The 22,595-nt window shown below is 48.9% G+C and overlaps 2 protein-coding genes across 10 annotated transcripts in view; both read left to right on the top strand.

The window, feature by feature from the left end:
* Positions 1 to 22,595, top strand: part of AGBL4 (AGBL carboxypeptidase 4) — a 1,401,741-nt gene that overhangs the window by 1,154,691 nt on the left and 224,455 nt on the right. The window lies entirely within an intron of this gene.
* Positions 1 to 22,595, top strand: part of BEND5 (BEN domain containing 5) — a 47,736-nt gene that overhangs the window by 18,240 nt on the left and 6,901 nt on the right. For all 8 annotated transcript variants that reach the window (XR_010940830.1, XR_010940831.1, XR_010940828.1 and 5 more), the window contains 2 exons: positions 14,177 to 14,325; positions 20,306 to 20,519. Coding sequence is in view for 3 of the 8 variants with exons in the window: in XM_067726067.1 (XP_067582168.1) it covers positions 14,177 to 14,325; positions 20,306 to 20,519 (363 nt within the window). In the remaining 5 variants the exon portion in view is untranslated. The remainder of the gene's footprint in view (positions 1 to 14,176; positions 14,326 to 20,305; positions 20,520 to 22,595) is intronic.

Raw genomic sequence — 22,595 nt, 5'->3', positions numbered from 1 at the left:
CCCTGAGGCGAGGGAAGGGCAGAGTTACCCCAAGGGAGAGCCACTCCCCTCTCGGAGCCAATCTGACAGGAGCTTCGGCGTGCGGCAGCCTTAGCTCTTCAGAGCACAGCGGGCAACGTCAAGAAATGGGGCTCAGAGAATGAGAGCTGGCAGCATATTTGCCACCACTCGTTTATGCATCCATGTGGCAAGAGGCAGGACCAGGGGTAATAGGAAACCTCTCCAAGGGGGTTTCAGGATAGTAAAGAGAGCTAGACAGCATCCCGGCAAATGTACTACTTTTAAGTCAGAAAGTGATCAGTGCCGCAGGAGAGACGTGGATAAGATGACAGGAGAGTTCAAAGGATGGAGCGGGGCTATTTGTAACTGAGGGAGACTTCGGGAAGGAGGTGGGCCTTGAAGGGTGGGCGGGCTTTCAAGGCACAAGAGGAAGCAGAGGGCAGCAGTCTCACTGGGGTGTTGAGAGGAGAGACTGCAACTGTAGTTTAAGAACAGGCGATTGAAGGCCTTGAAAACTATACCAGCCTGGGGTGTCTGGACTTGTTTTGGTAGGAATGAGAAAAATTAAAAAGGTTTTGAGCAGGGAGGCACACGACCTTAGATTAATGTAAAGATGTATAAAACTCCTCAGGTTTGCTCATAGAAGAACTTGATAGGCTCTTATATTGCAACTGAATTTAACAAACTAGGTTTTTAGATATTCACATCTGACGTGGTTTAGAAGCAGGAATCAAGGGAAATCTGAAAGGGAGCAGCTTTGCCAGCAGGGAGAAATGACTCCTTCCCTGAGAGAAAAAGACAGAAACGCTCTTTCAGAACACAAGAATCCAGGACTGTACGAACTAGAGGCCAGCCAGTATTGAGCAAATCAGTATAACCCAAGTTCATAGCCTCCACGTGCCCTGCGGACAGTCATTAATAAGCCTGCATCAGTGTTCTTGGCTTCAAAAAGGGAAGAACCTAGTCTAGAGACACAAGTGCCATCCCCGAAGTTTAAATCAAATGCACTTTCATACTCAAGAAGGGAGATTTGTGTTATCTAGATAACAGACTGACATGTAGAGCCTCATTTCTCTTTGATGTTCAGACAGAAGTGCTACCTTACTTAGATTTACAGGTGCCTTTTACTACCTAGAGTATGTCCCCAAGGCAGTGCCTCAGTAGATCTTCAGGGTGGCCTAGGGAGTCGGTCAAGAGGCCTTTTCATGCCCTTGTCGCAGAGAAGGAAGCTGAGATTGGGACTTAGGCAGAGTCACCTGGGGAGGCAGAGGCAGAGCTCACCTCGAACCGTATCCCCTCCTAGGCTAGTCATGCCCCCACCCCCTGACTCCGCCTTGGCCGTTCTGCCAAATCATAGCCCCTAGAGGCGCACAGTGACACCAGAGGTCACATGCGGTGTGCGACGTAAAAACTTATTAAAATTTTTTTATCAAAATAAAATCTCAAAGAGAAACCCTAACTATAAAAAAGTGTGAAAACTGTATTGATCTTGGAGTCGGGGTGGGAGGCGGGAGAGAACTGAGGTTTTCAGAGAGAAAAAGTGTTTTCCTGGTCTTCGGATGAATTTTTATTTTCCTTGCACTCTGTATGCTACGCCTTCTGTAAACTTCTTTGGGGTGGAGGGTGGGAGGGGAACAAAGCATACTAACAACAAAACTCTCCACGTCATTATTTCAGCTCCCAGGGAAACTGCCTGTTCTGTATGATGATGACCTGAGTTTAAACTCCAGAAGCCACTCCTAACCCTCTGGGGCAGTAAGACACTGCCTTTTGTATCAGCATGTTCCTCTTTAGTCTTAAAACACTTAGACAAACTTGGCCCCGACCATAGTTTCAGTGTCTTGATCATTCCAGGCACTCCCACCCCACAGGCCTTGCATGTCGTCTTGAGGGCCAGCGGCTGGCTCTTCTCTGATCTGAGGCACTGTCGTCATCACAGTGGGATGGACTGACTGTAAATCAGCTCAAGACACAAGTACGCGTAAAGCACCCACTATGTGCAGTGCCTTCTGCTCCAGGGACCATGGGTGTCCCAGAAAATCACACCTGCTCTCCGTGACCTGTGAAAGCTTAAAGTCCGTCGATGAGCCCTTGTTAATCAGAAAATGATAATGTGCCACGTTCTAAGATAAATCCACAAGAGTGTACTAAAAGGCTCCCTACTCTAAGGGGAGCTTGTATGTTTTCGTGGATGTAGTCTAGTCTGTTCTAGTCTAGTCTTTGGAACCAGATAGGGCTGGATTTAAACCCAGCTTCCCCACTTCCCAGCGCTGTGGCTTTGGGAGGCTTCCTTGCTTGCGTTCTTCCCTCCTCCCTCCCTTCTCCCACAAACACTTACTGGTCTCTGCTGCGTGCCAGGCATTTTGCCTAGTGCTTAAAGGGCAGCACGTTCAGGAGACCGCCCTCGCCCACTCCCCTTGAGGAGCTCAGAGCTTGATACGGGAGACAGCCACTGACACAGTGCCAGCACAGGGCTAGAAGCTCTGCTGTGGGACAGCAGAGGAGCGGCATCCATCGAATCTGGGGGATCGGGGAAGAAGGCTTCCTGAAGGAAGCGACTTCTAAGCTGGAGCCTGAAGGATGCATTTTTGTTATCCAGGCAGGGGTGAGTGGGTGGGAAGAGCAAGGAGCAATCTAGGCAGAGGGTACCTCTCTGAGACTTGGTGTGCTCATCCGTAAAATGGAAATAATAACGCCCGTCTCACAGCATAGGGATACACAGCATACTGTCTGGCATTCTGTTGATGCTGAATTGCCATTAGCTCCTTTTTCATACCATTTCGTGGAGGGGCTAAGACAGAGACTGATTTGGTTTTTAACTCTTGACTCTCCTAACCAGTAATTGGCTGTGTGACCTTGAGTAGGTTAACCAACTTCTCTGCCTCTCAAGGTCTTCTATCATAGAAGAGCAAAGGAGTTACATATGTATTTGTTCATTCAGTCAGTCAGCTCACATTGACCACATGCTTTCTGGGCTTAGGAACTTGGGGAGATACAAAGAAGACTAAGACGTTGGAAGCTGGGGAGGGCGTAGTGATGGAGGTAAACATGTAAGCATGTGATTGAAATGCAGTGTACCGAATTTTGGGGAAGGGGCTAACATTTGAAGGTGGAAGGCTCTCTGATTGAGTCTGGGAAAACACCCCCTGCTGTGCCGGCTCCTGCACTGTACACACCCCCAAGAAACCTATAACAAGGCAGAGAAGAGCCAGGAAGGGACTGAAAGACCCTCTTTGCTTCTCAGCAGCACATTCCAGCCTGGGGTTGATACGTGGCCTGGGCTGCACCATCCTTGCCCGCCCCCTGCGCCCAGCTCAAGCGTTGCTCTTGGAGGCCTCCCCTTGTGTATTTTCTCCCTCCCAGCTTGCCAGGGGCCCCATCTCAAGGATCTTTGTCCATCTTGGGTGTTGGACCATCCACAGGTCAGGGATGCTCAGTTTTAGAAAGAATCATTGCTGACTTCCCCAGGCATTGGGATCCTACAGTCTGTAGATGGGAGAGGGCAGAGAGCCAGAGCCTGACCTCTTGAGCCCGAGGGGCACCTCGGGGTGGCGAGCAGGTCCTCTGGCAGGAGGAGTTGTAATGGTGCGGCCGGTGGAGGGTAGGGGCAGAAGGGCGGGAGCAGCAGCAAGATGGCGTAAGAAGCTGTTGGAGAGACTTCGCTGGCTGACTCACCTCTTCATTTGAGTATTCATTCTTTCATTCATTCCACGAATAAACACAAGATGGATTTAACAGGAAAAATTCTCTAGAACTTGGAGCCTTGGAGTTGTGAACGAGCTTAGACAGGACATAGGGTGTTGCCCTCACGTTGCTGAGGAGGAAACAAGCCCAGAAAGTGCCTCAAGCCTATTCCCAGGGGTCTCCTGACAGCTGGTCCTGGGAGCCTCTCTCTGGGCCCTTGCCCACATGCCCTTCTTTAGCCCTTGGACTTCACTGTCACTGACGTGGGGGTGACCCCCCCAGCCTAATCCTCCCAAAGGACATCTCTCTGTAAAGTAGAACTTTCCTTCTGTATGATCTTAGCATGGGAGTCCGCCCTCTCTGATGGGAAGGAACCTCGCTCTCTAACCCAGAGAGTCCCTTCGCTGGGAGCCTCTGTCGTGGTGTCAAAATTAAAGGAAGAAGCATATGTAAAGAATAAAGCCCTGTGACCATCATATTGTAAGTGTTCAATAAACACCAGTCTCTTTCTCCTTTCCTGCCCTTTCCTGTTTGCCTTCTCCCAAAGAAATAAGTGCTGAGGACACAAAAGGCATGAAGATCTTCTACTTTATAAAGTGCAGATTTATTTGTGTGTATGTGCATTCATTTATTCTTTCATTCATTCATCATTTATTAAGGGCATCCATTGTGCCAGGACTGTGTTAGGTGCTGGAAATACGTTGATAGAAAGCCCCTTTCTAAAACATTCAGGAGCCTAGAGTGAGAGTGGTGTTTATTAAACCAGGGCTTGGCAGTCTCAGAGAATTCCAAGGGGGTGAGGGGTAGCAGAACAGTGAAAGCCAGTTAGTCGCAAGGCTCTGGTATACGAGAAGGAGTAAACTCTAGCGTCTGTCTTGGTTTCCCCTCAGCCAGATTCCTTGCTCTTAGAGGTCAAAGACCGAGGCTTAGACATCACCCTCAGCTTTTAGCACTCTCAGTACCTCTTAGATAGTTAAAATCGTTCCGGTGTGATTCAGGTAACATTAGTTCAACTGAGGCTGGAAAGGGCTCTGTGAGTGACAGAGGAGGAGACGGAATCCCTGCCTTCAAGTTGCACACACAGCCCGAGGCGGGGCACAGCCCTGTACACCGGACAGAACAGAGCCAATGCCGTAGCTGCAGGGGGAGGCCTGTGATGGCTTTGCATTCTGTGTGTGCTTTGTAGGGAATGTAGGTGGAGACGGTGAGCTCTGACCAGAAGAGGCATAGATAAGAAGGAGAGTATCAGTAATTCACATGTACAAGACACTTCACGGGCTTCAAAGACCTTGACATTTTTATCTCATTGGACTATTCCGATAGGCTTATTGCAAGGCCAGGTAAGGATTATTATCTCCATCTGAGAGAGGAGAAGGCAAAAAGAAGAGATAACGTATGTCCCTGTCGGCCAGATCACAAGCTAGTTGAAACTTTTGAAGGAGAAAGCCACTGTGGCCCGCAAATCTGTCCTGCCTCTTTAGAGCTGGGTTTCTATCACCTCTGTTCCCCTCTGGGCTCGTGCCTTGTGCTCCGTCCAAGGTCCGTTAAAATACCAGCTTTGATCTTGAAGATCCTGCGCGGCCTGAGCTGGACTCTGAGCACGGGTCTCTGACAGTGCCTTTGAAAAGGCAGCTGACGTCAGCCAGGGCCTCCTGCCGGCTCCCCCTGTACTGGAGGCACCGCGGGCTCTGGCAGCAGATATTACTTGGATTTGAATCTCGGCTCTAATCCTTTAACTGCGCAGCTTCAAGCAAAATGACTTAACCCTTCTCAGCCTCTGTTTTATCCTCTGTAAAATGAATATCTTAATGCCTACCACATACAGGCCCGGAGAGCATGGTCAGTGACTAAGAGCCTGCATGGGCCCTGAGGCCAGAAATACTGGAGTTTTGAACCCTGGCTTTTCCGTAGTCTGATTTTGTTACCTTGGGCAAGTTACTTAAAACTTCCTGGGCCGTAGTTTCCTCATCCAAAAAGCAAGGTCAATGCCAGTACCAACCTTTATGATTCTTAAGAGAATTAAATGAGCAAATGCATGAAAAGACTTCCGCCCAGGGGCTGGCACATAGTAAGTGCTCAGTGGGTCCAGCATTAATGATGCAGGATCATTTGAGGATTCGCATGAGATAATGTGTATATGGTGCTTGGCACGCCATAGGCAATCATCGTCCTACAGCAGAGCACGGATGTGGTTGTCTTGGCGTATCTTAATCTTTGGTCAACCCCTCCTGTCTCCTGGAGATTGCTACTTTCCCTTGTAAGTCCTCAGAAATCATCTTTGAATCATCTATTTTATAGGTACGCCTGGACTTGATTTCAAGCTCACTGGTCTGTGGTTTACTGAACTCTCCCTCTTTTCCTGGGCAGAATTCCAGTCTTCCTATCTCCAGTCCTCAAGCACTCCTTTTGACCCCCTTGATTCTTCAGACATCACTGTTTATGGCTCAATTTTCTCTTTGTCACGGCTCTCCTCCTGGGGCCTGTTCCACTCAGAGCTCTTTTCCACCTCCTCCAGCCTTCAGTTCACTCTCACCAATACACAGGAGTGCTCACAAAAGTTGGGCTTTGAGAGAGGGCTAAGAGGATGAGTGGTATCCCTGTGACCCAGGAGGTCCACAGCCTGCCACTGCCGCACTTACTGATGGAGTAGGGCCCAAACCTCTATGCCCAGGGCCTCCTAACCCCGGGTGGCAGGAAAAGGTCTAGCAGTGAGAACTGGAATTGTTTCTCTTAAAGGTATTGGCCTTCTCCCACTTTGAAGGACTTTCTGCACTCTTGACTGAATCAACACATGAGCCACAGTTCATCCTAGATTGTTCTAAGAGCTGATTTCAGAGTGGCAGGACAGTCCAGGACCCTCCTTCCTCTTTTTCCCTAGCGTTCATTTCTCTGGGGCAATGGGGAGGGGGCTGAGGGACAACTCCAGGCTGTCCCTTTGTTCCTGCTTGGGGAGCCGGGACATGCAGGAGTCACTGGGCTTCTCTTCATTGCCGGAACAGGACTGTGCTTCCCACTTGAAACAGGGATTTGCCTTTTTGGTCATGGGCTTCGGTGTGGCTGTGTGGCAGGCTTGTTTTCCGCTGGCTTTGCCAGTCAGAGCAGGTGGAGGTGGGAGAGATGGGGAAGGGCTCCTTATTAAGGGCAGTGGCTGGCCCCTCTGAACACCTGCTTGGAGCCTGCCGTTAGGTGCTTTCCACACAGAAAACAACCTCAGCAGTGGATAGGATCATCAGATGAGGATGCGGGCTCAGAGAGAGGAAGTGAACGTGTCCAGATGACAGGAGAGCCTGATGGAGTTATGAGAGAGGCTGGCTCATCCAGGAACCACAAGTGGTTTCTGACTGGACTGCGCAGAGGAGAAGTAGGTAGGAGGGACAGACAAGGCTGCAGAAGTGGGTGAGAGCACCTGGAAACTGCCCCGTGGCGCACAGGGGCTCCTCCCCACTGGAGTGGCCTGGGGTGCAGTCCCTCAACCTCGGAGTCACCCTCTTCCTCTGAACCAAGCAGATCAAATCGTTCCTGCTCTCGAAGGGCTCATGGCCTGAAGGCAAGAGCCAGCAAAGCCAAAGCCATGGATTGACTTGCTTGGGAGACGTCAGCCGTGTGGTGAAACTCTGCCCCCCCGTAACTCCTGCCCGCAGGTGCTCACTGTGCCCATGGCAGCCCTGCAGGCTTCTGAGGGCGGCCCTTACGCCGCCTGCCCGACTTATTCCCACCACAACCCCTCAGTCTTCCCACCCAGCCAGTTCTGGTCCAGAACCAAAGGCCATGTCATATGCACACAGTGCCTGGCTGGCAGCGCAGGCCCGTGATGTTCCGCATATCCTTGCCATTTGGATGCTTCCTGGGTCCAGACAGTTGGGCGGGGAGGAAGGTGGAAGAACCGTGGATGAAGAACCAGCCCAGCTTTGGCCACCAGCTGGCAGGGGGTAGGCTCAGAGCTCCTAGAGGTGAGATGAATCCTGGTGATACCCTCTCCTCCCAGCTGCCCCCCTGCATGATTGTGGCTCTTCACAGACACCCTAGGAAGGTGAGAGAAGGTCAGAGATGAGCTGAGGGTGTCCCACAGAGTGGGCATTACGTGAGAAGCCCGTGCAGTCCGAAAACTGCAGTCAGCCGAAGAGGTGTAGGGAGAGAGCAAGCCTTTGGGAGTCTAGCAACCCAGAATTGTTTGACTTTCAGCAAGTTACTTTACCTCTCTGAGCCTCTACAAAGATAATAAGATAGATTTTGCAAGACTGCCATGAGGATTAACCTGTTTCATTCAACACGTGTTTAATGAGTGTTCGCTGTGGGCCAGGGACATCGTGCTGGGTGCTGGGGATATAGCCGTGACCAGGACGGTAGCTGTCCTCAGAGTTTCCGTCCTTACCAGGAAGATGGTAAACAAATAGTAACTTGACACTGGGGTGTCAAGATTAAAAGGTTTAAACGATAGGTATTTCAATGTAAGTTACTAACAAAGAAGATGTTCAGCGAGTGTTGGTCGCCTTTCCTTTTCAGGGAGAAGCAAATACATCCTTTGAAATGGGCATCTACAGTTCCTCACAGTGGGGAAAATACCTTGACCCCCACGACTAGGGATTTGGGCCAGCTCCTGCCACCCCAGTTTTCCTGGGCTTCTACCCCATGGAGAGGGGGCTCTCTAGGTCCATTCCACCTCCGCTCTGCGGTTCTGACTCCCCGAGGGACCCGCCCCACTGTGAGGGCATCCACATGAGCTGCAGGGGTTTTGTCCGACCCAGTTCCTCAGGCTAGAACAGCCTCTCCTGCCTTTGCCCAGCAAAGCCCACCCCAGCCTTCATGCACAAAGGGCCCTCAGAAGATGGGGAGGGATGGGGGAAGGACCTGAGGAGCTGTTGCTGATGGGGATGCCATCCCCCTGCCTGACCAGCCTTCCACCTTCCCTAGACCTTATCACCCATCAGGCTCCAGTCGGAGCTCACCTCTTCCCTAAAGCCTTCCACGATCCCAGAGCCAGTGGGGACCTCTCCCTCCCCAAACCTGTGCAGGTCATCATGCTGCCCACTTCCTGGTCGGTCAGTGAGCCTCCATTATGTGCCGCTTGCCTTCCCATATGAAGATAACTACCCCACCCCAGCCCTCCCAACCCGTTCCAGGCCCCAGCACAGAAGCTGGTGACCGTCCTGCTGAAGGCTTCCTAGTCTCCTCCAGGTGTAGCACCCTGTCCTTTGCTTCTGTTCCCAAGTCTTTATCCTTACCCTTGTCAGGATGGTAATGATCTGTTGCCTATCTCTTTCCACTACCGGACTGCACATCACTCAAAGCCGCCTAACCCAGGCCTGGCACTTAGTAGGTGCCTAGTAGATTCTCACTGAAGGAATGAGACCCATTTGTCCCAGCCCTCACTGGAAGCACAACGGGGCTAAGAAACAGATGCGTAGCTACGGCCGCAGATGAGAGTGGCCGATGCCTTTTGAGAGGGGATGCTGGGGCCCACAGAGGGGGATCCACCTGCCGCTGTCTCTTTCCAAGGCCTTTGTGTACTACCTCCTTCTTTGCTACTAGCTGTTCCCATGCTCAGGTCCTTTTCAACAAGTGTAATCATCTTTTTTTTGCCAAACCCAGTGTGCCTCTGTGCTACGGTAGGGGTATGCTTTAAGTATTTTGACTTGATTCATTTTGCATTTAGGAAGAAACTAGAACTATACCTATAGCAGAGAAACTTCCTATTTACTTGCAGAAATGAATGGAAGGCTTTAATACTTTTTCAGAAAAAATCTAATATTATTAGCCTCTTTTGTTTCAGCCGAAATCAGAAATGGTACTTAGTGTCCAAACATATATTTTGAAGATATAGGCGATTTTTAAGCCTCCTGGAAGTAACATAAGCATTAACTTTTTAGACAGGTTTTCAGGAAGAATAGCGTTAGTCCAGTTGAAGGTAGACAAGAACAGAGAATGGTGTAATTTTATTTACTTGTTGTGCCAGTAAACGTTTACCAAGCCCCTTACTGTGTGCCACGACTCCCATTTCATGGGAGAGGCCTCTGGGGCTTAAAGAAGTAGAGGAAATCATAGAACCAGGATTCACACCAGGTTTTCTAGCACTAAACCCAGTATTTGTCCATCAACTCACAGCTATTTGTATGCTGTGTAATAAGAGTTTTACGTGTTACATTCTCAACTTGTCCAGAATTGGGACGTGCTGTATTTGTCTCTGGGTCCCCAGTGCCTCTTCCAGGGCTCCATCTTGGTCTGCAGTCAGGGATTGTGTGATGAGTGGGCTCATGAATGACTGAATGAAAAGACAAGCACTATCTTTTATACTCCTTCAAAAGCTTTCTTTACCCAGCTGAGAGGTTTCTCTCCATGGAAGGTATATTTTCTCCAAAATAAACCTGAAGTGGATCAAAAGGCTTTTTTTTTTTTTTTTTTTTTTGATTCCTACTCTTCCCACAAGTGAAAAAAGTTCCTTTGTTACTTAAAATATCTGCACCAGATCGTGCAATGCCGTCTCTTAGCGCAAGTGCTTATTATTGTGGCTAATTTGGTCACGTATGTTTCAAGGAGAACAATGCCTCAGAAATTTTTAAAAGCAAAACAGCAATCTGAAGCGTTTGTTGTAATGAGATGTAAATTGCCAACATCATAGTGGAGCCTACTAAAATTTGCAATGAAGTGTTTTTTCTCCTTTTTAAATTAAAAGCACTAGAGGCCCTCCCTCCTCTCCCCAAAGAAACCACATGCTTTTTGTTCCTTTTCTCTCTGATTCTGTAATACTGAACACCCTGCTTTCCTGATTGATTCATTCCTTCATTCATCTGCCATTTTCTGAGCCTGTGTCGGAGCCTCTGTTCTATGCCTGCCTCAGTGCCAGTCTCTCCAGAGGCATTATCAGGTGGCTATTGGCAAGTCCCCATTTTACAGGTAGGAAAGCTGAGGCTCAGAGAGGCTCAGTGAGGTGGCGTGTCTCAGGTCATGCAACTTGGATCCACCCCCAGGTCTCCTGACACACCCCTTCCAAGATGAGCCTTTGGTTGGTCTCTCCTCCTTGCTGAGGCACCATGTACCTTCTGTATACAATGCCAGAGGAGGCAGTTGAGGAGAGCGGTGCAGAGGGGTGGGATAGGGAGGGGGGGAGGGAGACGCGAGAGGGAGGGGATATGGGGGTATATGTATACGTATAGCTGATTCACTTTGTTATACAGCAGAAACTAACACACCATTGTAAAGCAATTATACTCCAATAAAGTTGTTAAAAAAAAAAAAAAATCCCTGGCAGCCACCAGGTATTTTAAACAGTGCTGATCGGGTACGTTAGGAAGTAGTGTTCCTTGAGAGCCAGAAGATCCCAGTACGATAGCCTCAGTATTTGACAAAACTCCGTTGGTCCCTGAGGAGACCAGCACAGGGGAGCATAGCGTGGGTGTGCTGTGGAGTGCAGGCACCTGCTCTGGGCTGGGCCTGTGCTAGGCACTTGGGGCAAAAGAAGACCAGCAGTGCCCTGGCTCCCAGGGACTAGCAGTGACTAACTGAGTACCCAATATGACCCTCGTGTGGGGGAGGGGCAGTGGGGGAGAGCCACTGTTTACTGAGCACCTGCTTCGTGCCAGAGTCTGGATTAATCATTTCCTGTGTAACTCGTTTAATCTTCAGTCTGGCCAAGTCGCTGTTGTCATCCCTCCTTTCAGGTGAGGCAACAGAGTCAGAAGGGTTAAGTAATTACTGATGTGTAAGATTGCCTGTCGAGGATTGAATTGGAACCAGGCCTTGTGTGGAGCCCTGGTCTCTGAGGTAAAAGGACGCAGTCTCTGCCTGCCCTCAGGCCTCATGGTGGTCTAGTGAGGGGCAGGCATAGAAACAAATGAGTGCATCTGACTATCATTGGGGGAGGGGAGCGTCCGAAGGACCTGGTTAGGCCACTTCAGAACGGAGTCTTGGAAGAGGGGGCCAGCGGAGGGTGGAGCCAGAGAGGTGACCTTTTGCGCTCAGCCCTTGCTCTTTCTGATGTCCCTCACGTGTCCCCCTGTAGCCATCTGAACTGTCCGTCCCCTTGGCTAGATGTTTCCAATTTCTGTTTCACAGCCCTCGCTTCTACTTCACGGCTGCAAACAGGTTTCAGATATTTGGTAACAGCTTCCCTCCCACCCACCCCGACCACCGCCCCCAAGCGCCTCCACTCAGCAGCAGGGCTTTATTTCAGGATCTCTGCTCCAGCCCACTGAAGCCTCTTTCTTGCCCACAACTTTCTCTCCCCTCTCATGTTATGAAGAATTCACTGAGCGCTTGCAACGTGCCAGGCCTAGCCCTAGGTGCCAGGATTGCAAAGAGAGTGAAACTTTGCCCTTGAAGAGCTTCACAGTTTGATGTGGACAGCAGATTGGACGATGATTGCAAGTACAACTTGCTGGAAGTATTTACAATTTAGAGACCCCCTACTTGGTAGTGATCAGAGCAAGGCCTCACGAAAGAGACACCTAAGCTCTGTTCTGGAGTCTGACCAGGGGCTTGGCAGGCAGATGAGGGGGCGTTCAAGGCCAAAACAATAGCACATCCAAAGGCTCAGAGGCTTGGGACAACACAGCATCTGGGGGGCGTGAGCAGTGTCAGGGGAGAGCAGGAATCGAGTGTCAGACGTAGAGAGGAGGCTGGTTATTCTGGGCCTTCAGGAGGCTATCTATGGTGTGCAACTTAATTTTGAGGAGAATGAGAGCCTAAGCCAGGAAGGACCTAGTCGTGAGTAGATCTCTTTAGCAGCTGTTGTGGAGATGGATGGGAGAGAACTAGGCAGAGTCAGAGCTGAGATGGATTCGATCTCTTCTCCAACACCTTCCTCTCATAGAAGGAAAAGGAGGCTCCAGAGGAGGGAGGCTATCTTGCCAAAGATTACCTGTGCTCCAGTGGCTGCATGGACCACCCCTCTCAGCCCATTCCTTTTTCTGTGTTGCTGCATGTCAGCAGGAAGAGACCTCAGATGCCAACTTGGCCAGGCCCTTTTGGGGAAACTGAAGTAATTACTTCTTCCCTGATCTAAGAAAAGATCAAATGCTCCACTTGAGTTTGCTTATATCTCAGAAATGCAACTGAGATCTCACACAGAGAGAAGATAAAGTTTGGCATCTGCTTCTGAAACTTTAGAATTATTCATTCGTTCTTGTCATTTTTTATTCATTTAACAAACATTCAGAGAGCACCTCCTCATTCCAGGTGCTGGGGACAAAGAAGAATAAGCCCTAGGCCCAGCTCTTGAGTAGGTCACGCAGAATGGGGAGATGGTCTCTCCTTTTTTGTCAGCGCTGTGCTACTCCCCAGCCATGCTGCGTTCAGCTTTGTGTGTTCAAACTTAAATATTGGAGACTGCAGAGATCTGTCTTGCAGATGGCAGCGGCCAGCAACTCAGGAATGATATTCTTGTTCTGGGAAGCCCTGTCATGAGGAATTTTTGTAACAGAATCACCAATACCTTCCCGACCACCAGCCAAAGCAAGGGCGTGGCAGTTGAACATAGAACTGCAGCCAGATTGTTGGTGAGGGCTTCAGTACACAAAGAGCTCTGTCCCAAGTGGCCCACACGGTAGGGATAAGGGAAGGTTGGACCCTGAAACCCATTGGTTACTTAAGTTATATGCACAGCCCTGGGGACCGGCTTTGGCAGTAGCTGAACTTCTGCACCCGTTAAACCCTGAAGTATTTGCATAGGGAGAATTTCCAGGATGCTAAACTCTCCGTTGGCCTTTGGAGTTGCTCTCCTGCAAAAGTTAATCTAGTCATTTGGCCTTGTTTACTCATTTTCATCCTGTTTCTCTGCCCTTTGGTAATCAAGACACAATAGGCGATTTGAAAAATAGTCCATCATTTTTAAAAGCTAATGGAGAAGAAAATATCCCCCTTAGAAACCACCACCATTTATCTAGCTGCCTTTCACAGTTTAAACCGTGCATAATTTGTGTTCATTGCATTAAAATAAAAATCAGGGTAGCTGCTGATTCAGGCAATCAGGGGCTTAATCTGTATTGTATTTTAATTTCTTGGTTGAAATGCTCCTGCCTAGATACTAGGTCTTGGTGGGAGGGGGAGGCCTTTGCATTTCTCCCCGCCCCCCACCGCTTTCCTATCTTCTGCCGTGGCCTACTTCGCATAGGCTGCTGAGATGGGGGTTTTGGCAAATACACAATTTGCATACTGGAGTCTTTGCCACCCGGTCTCCACCCCAGTCTTAACAGGACCTCTTTCCTCTGCAGGAAGTCGAGTCCCCTGTGTTTTCATTCAGACAGTGACACCCTAGAAGACTGCTTCTCATTCATGCTTAATTAGCTTCTCGTCCATTCTTGTCTTCCAGTTTTCCACCTTTTCCCGTGACATTCATACCTCATATTATTTTCAAGCTTGGGTTTAAGTGTAGTCCAATGGACAAAAATAAGCCAACATATTTTTTGTGTGCCGCTATGTGCTGATAGATGCCTAGTTAAAATATTTGCCTTTTCTTTTCCTTGGAGTTCTAGACAGATCTCTTTTCTTAACTGCCTAGGTCCCGCCATTGACTTGGAAAAAGTAAAGTCAGAATGTCTCGAGCCCGAGCCGGAGTTACGGAGCACTTTCAGTGAGGAAGCAAATACGTCGTCCTATTACCCCGCTCCTGCACCTGTCATGGACAAGTATATCCTAGACAATGGCAAGGTAGTGTTTCAAGCTCACTATCCATTCCCTGCAAGTGTTGGTTAGTCAGTGTGAAGATGGAGAGTATGGTGGGAGCTTCCCGAGACACAGCCTGGCCAGTTGGCCTCCTGGCCTAGCCCTGAGTGACTGCTTCCAGAATCCATGTGTTATAACTAGTGGATCTTTACTAGGACTTTTTCTTTCTCTCTTCCTTTTCCTTTTTTTCTTTTTTTTTGGTAAATATTGGGCCAAAGCAACTGTAAAACTAAACTGACATTTAAAAATAGCTTATTAGTGAGAATGTATTTTAAAATGATAATGCAATGAAACCAGAAGCATAAAATTTATAAGGTGCTCTAGAAATATCTGATTTACAGATATGGATACGACTCAATATTTATCCATTCACCGTTTACCAAGTACCTATGTGTTCTAAGCCCCGCCCTAAATGGCAGGGATACATGGGACTTCCCCTGGCAGTTCAGTGGTTAAGACTTCACCTTCCAGTGGGTGCGGGTTCAGTCCCTGGTTGGGGAGCTAAGATCCCACCTGCTCGTGGCCAAAGAACCAAAACATAAAACAGAAGCAGTATTGTAACAAATTCAGTAAAGACTTTGAAAATGGTCCACATCAAAAAAAAAAAATCTGTAATAAATAAATAAATAAATAAAATGCCAGGGATACAGAGGTGAATGAGACATGCTCCTTACCCCTAAGCTGCTTTCAAGTTGTACATTCAGCGTGGTTAGCCCACAGTCCTAGGACCACATATAACTCCTCACATTTTTTTGTAAGACTCTTGAAAAAATGTTATGAAAGAAAACTTAAGCAATATTAGTAGTTATATTAGTACAGGGGTGAAAAGTAATGGAATAGCCTTTGGAAGTCTTAAAGTCACATGATGATATAGTAGCAGGGCAGGGAGAAGACTTCTAATATTCTTCCAACATCCAAATGAATTCGTCTTGGAGGAAATATATTGGATCCCTTTGTCTAGGCACTGGTCAGATGCAGTTTTACTGTAATATTCTCTGCTACCATGGCATACATTACAGACCTCACCTCTCCTCCTCCCCAGAGACTCATCTGTGTCAGTCTGTTTTTCTTGCCTTATGCTTCAAAAGGTCTCTGTTTACCCAGTATTGTTCCCCAGTGGGTTGATGAGAAAGAAAAGGTTGTTTTATTTGGGTTTGTCCAGATACATCCCTGCAGCTGGCCAGACTGAGCCAAAGCAAATAGCCAAAGCTAAGGAAATGAAACTTGTTAGTCTTTCAGGCTCTCTTGGAGATGCTGCCCTCATCTCCGTGGAGCACTTCCTCCCCGCAGAGGGCCAAACCATAGGCCCATTCTGCCTTGCCTTGCTGCAGCCAGCAAGCTTTAAGAATCTGCCTTGTAGGGCTTCCCTGGTGGCGCAGTGGTTGAAAGTCCGCCTGCCGATGCAGGGGACACGGGTTCGTGCCCCGGTCCGGGAAGATCCCACATGCCGCGGAGCGGCTGGGCCCGTGAGCCATGGCCGCTGAGCCTGCGCGTCCGGAGCCTGTGCTCCGCAATGGGAGGGGCCACAACAGTGAGAGGCCCATGTACCGCAAAAAAAAAAAAAAAGAAGAGTCTGCTTTGCAGGTTAGAGGCGGCATGACAGAGTGGAAGTAGGCAGCCTGGAGCCTGAGTTTAAGCTCAGCTCTATCTTTGTCCGACCTGTGTGACTCTGAGAGGGGTTTCCCTTCTCTGGGCCTCAGCGTCTCTGTCTGTGCCAGATGGGATCGGATGGATGCTCTCCATAGTCATTAACAGTGACTCAAACTGTGTGTCTAAGTTTGGTGAACCTTTCCCAACTGAAGATAAAGAAAAGACTGTTCTGTCTTTGTTGACTTCCCTTTAGTCATGATCACGTTGTGGAATGACTATAGACGTTTTCTTTAAGCAGCTTCGAAGAGAAATCTTTTTCTCTCTTGTTTTGAAGACCGACGGACAGTTTCTGAGCATTATGAGGGTCTCTTTTGCAAAGGATCATTTTTCCTCCAGGAAAATGGGTCTCTCAAAGGTCATTTAATTTTTTCACTCTCGAGTTGCACAACAAATCTTTAAAGTGCCAACTTTCCTTTTTCATCGATTATTGCCAGCACTTTGCTATCAAACTAACCTGCCTTCTGTTTGCAGCTAATTTGCAATCAGAGCAATTTATTAAGGGAGAGGAAGGAAGCAGTCTTGCTGGAAATGGATGGCAGCTTCCTAGAACAGCAGTCCCCACATCCCAGAAGCAGCCATCGTTCTTCTTGGCTCTGCAGTCATTTCTGACCCTTCCTTCTTTCTGCCTTAATCTCTGTGCTGCCTAGAGCATGGGGATGGGATCCATTTCCTAGCAGGAAACTGGTTTTGTCCTAAATAGCAGTTCACAAAGACAGTTTTTTGATCAAGTCCCATCCCACCAGTTGCCATACTTTTAAATAACCTCCCTTGAAAGCATAAGGCTAACATTTTGGTCAAATGGGGCTTTATGTGAATAGGGCTTGCCATGGAAGCTACTTTCTGATTTTGCTAAAGTGCATTGCTTTTCTTTGTCTTAAGATATTTTATTTCAAAAACTCGTTGAATCATAAAGCTGCAAAGACCATTAAAGTTTAAATAGTCTAATTTATACATGGGATAGATGGGGAAATACATCCAGAGAAGGGGCTCGTCTATAGTTATACAACAGATCAGAGGCAGGCAGGCAGGAACTAGAAGCCAGATCACCTGGCTTCCAGGTCAGTGCTCTTTCCAGTCTGTTCTGCACCCCTGAAAATGGGGCATGACCCGGAGCTTTGTTGACCTCAGGAGCCCTTGTCCCAAATGCCCCAGCCTATACCTGTGATTGGTCTCACCCAGGGCCACTTCTTTCTGCTGTAAAATTGGCCTTGTATTCGAATGCATGTCAGAAAATATTTTCTTCTCCAAGGAACAGCAGCTCATCAGAACTGAAAGCCAGTGACACTAAGACATATTAAATATGCGCATCAGTTTCTTACTGCCTTGTGTTCAGACTAGCCCTGATCACTTTGTAGGAGGCAAAGGAGGCAAAGCCTTGGCCTCTCCCCACAGAGATGCGGGGCTGAATCAGGTAGTGAAGGGCTGAATCAGGTAGTGAAGCCTCTCAGTAGGCTAGAAATTAAGGGATAGAGCTTAGCCCTGGAGAAGTGAAGGAGGTTTTCCTGCATTGGGGACCGGGGCTTGAAAGATTAGTAGGCTTAAGAAGGCGTAAGGGAAGGCACTCATCCCTGGGTGGGGGAGAGGCATGAGCAGAGACGTGGATGGGGGAAAGAAGGCAAAGGAAGTAACAGTTTCTGGTTGTGTGCTGTCCTTCTGACGTTTGACTCATGTTATCTCACTGAATCCTCAAAACAGCTCTGTGAATTAGGTGGTAATCCACCTAATTAGGTGGAATTAGGCTGTGTTAGTGTCGCTGGCTGACCTGTCTGCCCGTCTGGTACAGCTGAGAAAAGTAAGGTTCAGAGAGGTAAAGTGACTAGCCCAAGACACCCAGGTAGTAGGTGGAAGGGCCAGGATTCACACAGGGCTGGAGACTCCAGAGCCCATCCTCTTTCTGTTACCTACCACACACTGGAAGTAGGAGGAAATGAGTGAGTTTGGGGACATCATTGAGTGATGGACATAGTACGATTAGCAGGTTGAATGGAAACAGGATTCTAGAGGATCTTTAATGCCGCCTGAGGAGGTTGGATTTGAGGTGACAGGAAACAGGGAGCCATTCAGTATTCCAGAGGGTTAACATAAAAACACAGAGTTGAAAGGCTGCGGAAGTCATCTAGTCAGAGAAGGAAAGCTATGTTTTAGGGAATGAATCTGGCAGTGTTTACAGCGTGGGTTGGAGCGGGCAGGGACTGGAGGCAGGAAGGCCAGCCCGTGGCTTTTCTCCAGGTTCCCTGACTGCAGTGTGAACTGCAGTGGGTGCTGGCCAGGGCAGTGGCCGGGCAGGTACAGAGGAAGGCTCAAGAGGAAAGCCATCTGAATACTGGTCTGCTTTGTTTCCACCCCCATTAGCACCACCGTGACACTGGTGGCAGCAGGAAGGCCGGGAGAGCGTGGGCTGCAGGGTCATAGGATTTGATTCCAGAATGCACTGATAGTATGTCTTAGGAAAACTAATGAGTCCTTCTGAATCTCTGTTCCTGTCTGTAATGTAGGAATAATTATTTCTACCTATTTCCATCTCTTAAGGTCATTACGAGGATTAACTAAACTGAGAGTAAAATACCTAGTTCACTATAGGTACGCAAAAAATATTAGTGTCCCCTGTCTCTTGTAGAACATTGGCTAAGATAACTGCCATTTCTCTTTTAAGAACAGTAAATTAAACGGTTGTAGGAAAGCAAGGCTCAGGTTAGAAAGGAGCAGAGATCTTTGGAAAACTGAAGTTGTCCTCCATCTCCAAGGCTTTCTGATTCTGCATTTAACGTAACTCACACCCCTTGTTTTCCCCTATCTCAGGAAGCTTGCGTGGGTAGCCCCAGAGAGTCCTCCAGGGAGGTGACTTGGGGTCCAGCAGGGAGCAGCAGGGAACTTGTCCCCAGTAGGCCTGATCTGGCACACAGACTGCCCACCTGCAGTTCAGAATGCAGAGAAAAGGCCAGACTTGACCTTGGGTCTGTGTTGCCCAGCCAGCCCCAGGCAGCACATCTCACTCCAGGGTTACTTATCTTCCTGAGTCGTATGAACAGATTTATAGCACCAGAGTTTGCAGCACAGGAAGGCCAGGTGGATCTGGTTATCTGATATCGTGCCTGCAGAGGTCTGAATGATCTTTTGAGCTAAAGGAAGTGCAGTTAGATAAGGCAGGTAGATTGGTTACTTGCCGACATTGGTGGGTGGGCTGTGTTAGTGTCGCTGGCTGACCTGTCTGCCCGTCTGTGCGTGCCCACCTTGCTTTCCAGGCCAACCTTCGGTAGAAAGATCTCCAAACATGGGTCCTGCTGGTCTGCCATCAGTCTGGGTGTGCGTGCCGTCTCTCAGACTAGACTGTCCTGAGATGCCTCCCGACCATACGAGGTCGATGACCTACAGTCTTTCTGAAGACAGGGACCTTGGCAGGGACTTTCCATTCCCCTCAGAAAGTTTACCTCATCAGTGGCTTCCTCTCCTCCATCCCCACAGAGGCCATTTCCACCCTCCATAGACTCAGCAGAAACACAACATAAATAGCAGTGTCAAAGTCAAAATTTCATTTTTTTAATGATTAATGTTAGCAAATGGTCTTCAAGTTGTTAAAAGAGCCAGAAAGGGGGGAAAAAAATCTCAAACCTCATCGCCAGATCGTTCTGGGACTTTTGCATTTAATGACTCTGCACTGAAACTTTCTGAGTGCTTCCCTTACAAAGAGCATAAGATTGTGTTTTGTTCTGTGTGCCGTCAGATCAGACCAGAGACACAGTGGTTGTGCTTAATTTGTTAAAATCATAGGTGCTCTCAGCCAGAAGGAATTTAGCTGAAATCCAACTCTCCCAGTTCAGTTCATGGGAAACTGAAGCCAGAGACAGAAAGGACTTGCACAGACACACTCCGTTAGTGGCAGAGCCTGGACGGTTTCCCTCCTCACTCCACCTGCTGTGGTTGTCACACCTAGGAATTACCTAGGAAGCTTTAAACCATCCTGACAACGAGGCCCCACCCAGATGAAATAAATCCACTCTGCAAGTTCAGAGTTGAGTGACTCTCAGCTGTACCTTTCTCAACCTGGTTTTTCCACCTGAAATGAAAATAGTGTCCCAACGCCTTCCTTCCAGGGTTGCTGTGAAGATTTTGAGATAGTGGATATAAAGCCGTAGAGAAGGCCTGGCACGTTACAGGTATTCAGTAAATGATTATTTCCCTTAAAGAAAGTTAATTAGTGTTTATGGAACAAATCCCTTGCAGTTGTGCAGCAGTGTCTTTTAAAGGACAAGAAAAATTTCCAGCTCCCATCCTGTCCGACTAAACAGGTGCTTGCTTGTGTTCTTATCCCTTTCAGGTCCATCTGGGAAGCGGGATTTGGGTTGATGAGGAGAAATGGCACCAGCTACAAGTAACCCAAGGAGATTCCAAGTACACAAAGAACTTGGCAGTCATGATTTGGGGAACAGATGTTCTGAAGAACAGAAGCGTCACAGGAGTTGCCACAAAAAAAAAGAAAGATGCAGTCCCTAAGCCACCCCTCTCGCCTCACAAACTAAGCATCGTCAGAGGTGGGTCCCGCACTGGAAACGCAGTGGCCGAGGCACCGCCCTTTACTCTGTCAGGAATGTGTCGGGCACATTTCAGTTCAACAGACACCTACTGAAGCTTCTCCATGCCAGGCCCCGGGCTGGGCATGGGGACGCAGGAGCAGATGTGGACCCGGTCCCAGAAGAGCTCACATTTAACAGGGCAAATGAGCTGTGGACACAAGCACAGTTCAAGGAGCTAGCATGCGAGAGGGACAGAGGGGGGTTCTCAGGAGGGGAGGAAACCCCTAGCCAGAAAATCAGGGAAGGGTTCCTGGGAAGGGGGTCACTGGATTGGGCCTTGAAGGATCCATCAGACATGGAGACGCAGATGTGTAAAGAGAGGTACTCGGGAGGCAGAAGCATCTGGAACAAAGGTGCTGGGTTGGGAAAGGAGTGCTGCTGTGTAGACAGCCTGAAGGTGGAGGCTAGGGGAGCAGTTCTGGGGGGTCCTAGCATCGTGCCTGGAGCACTTAGTGAGGTGAAGACCAGCTGAGGGTCACTGGATTCAGCGTCTTTTCTGGGGTTTGAGAGGGGTTGGAGGGAAGGCAGAGAGACAGGGAGTCGTTTGTAAAGATAGGGCACTGGCCTGGACTCTGATTTTCCTTCCCTCCTGCCTTCCTTTCTTCCTTCCTCCCCTCTCTTCCCTCTTCCTTCTTTCTTTCCTCTGTCTCTCCCACCCACTCTCCATCCATTCACGAAGCCCTTATTCTTTGCCAGGCTCTCCACCGGGTATGGAGGACACAGGGGGATAAGACACAGTCTCCATCTGCAAGGTGCTTACAGTCACATGGGGAAGATGAACACGAGAACAGCTAGTTACGGTACAGATAATACAAATTATGGAGACAGGCAGGAAAGTACATGGGAGCAGAGAGAATATAGTAATTGCTAATTATTCTGAGCGATCACTACGTTTCAGGTTCTGTTTTTTCTATGATTCTGTGTTGAAAATTCTTTTACATATATTAACTCATTTAATCTTCATAACACATAACACTCCTTCTGTTGGCTGCCAGTATTATCCCTGTTTTAGTTGCAGAAACTGGACACAGAGATGTGAAGTAACTTGCCCAGATCGCACAGCTTTAGGGGTAGAGCCAGGAGCCCGAGCCAGGAGGGCTGCCTTCAGAAGCTGTGCTCCTAACCACTAGTCTCTTAAGTGTCCAACTGCCATGTTTTGATGAAGAAAGTAAGACTCAGTCCTCATGTACCTTTTGAACAGGCCATGTGCCAAGTTCTGGGGCAGACAGCAAGTATGTCCATGAACAAATCAGATCATTTCAGGTACTGATGAAAGGCCGTGAAGGCTCATCGAGCGATACAGTAGCTGTGTTGGCTGGGGTGGGTGGAGAAGACCTGCCTGAGGCCGTGCATTCAAGCTGGGAGCTGGATGTAGGGGTCAGCCCTGTGCAGGTCTGAGGGGTGGTGAAGCAGGCGGGATAAAGAGCGGGTTCAAAGGCCTGCATGCTCAAGGGGTGAAGCAGCCCCGGGGCGCTGCAGAGTCATGAGTCAGGGGACACTGAGATCAGGCCGATGGGCGAGAGACGGTCTTTTAGGGCCGTGAAGGCCACGGTAATCGGCTTGGGTTTACCCCACCTGCAGGAGAAAGGTAATGGAGGTCTTCAGTGGGAGTGACCGAATGGGAGGTCAGTTAGGAGGCTGATGCAGTGGTCTCGGGGAGGCATGACGGTGCCATGGACTACGGTTACAGCAGTGGAAACAGAGAAAAATGGCCAGATTTAGGGTGTATTTTGGAGGTCGAGGTGTAAGGACACAGAAGGATTAGGTGACCAGCCAGAAGTCCAGCTACAGGGTTTCAGAGCCTGGATTTAAGCCCACCCCCACTGACTCTGGTCTGGGGCTTGTTCCGTAGCACAGCTGCCCCCGTTGCTGGCCGATTCATGATGACCTGATTTAGGCAGACGCTTATTTTTAGACGAGCGGAGGTAACCTTTAGTCTGCCCACTGTCTGAAAAGGTGGAGCCTAGTTTGGGAGGTCGCCCTGAGAAAGCGTCCTTCCTGGGGACACAGCCCTGCCTACCTGAGAGGTGGCTG

The sequence above is a fragment of the Pseudorca crassidens genome, chromosome 2 (genome assembly GCF_039906515.1).
Source record: "Pseudorca crassidens isolate mPseCra1 chromosome 2, mPseCra1.hap1, whole genome shotgun sequence".
Classification (NCBI taxonomy): Eukaryota; Metazoa; Chordata; class Mammalia; order Artiodactyla; family Delphinidae; genus Pseudorca; species Pseudorca crassidens.
The sequence above is the reverse complement of the archived record's forward strand: the minus strand, read 5'-3'. Positions and strand labels throughout refer to the sequence as shown.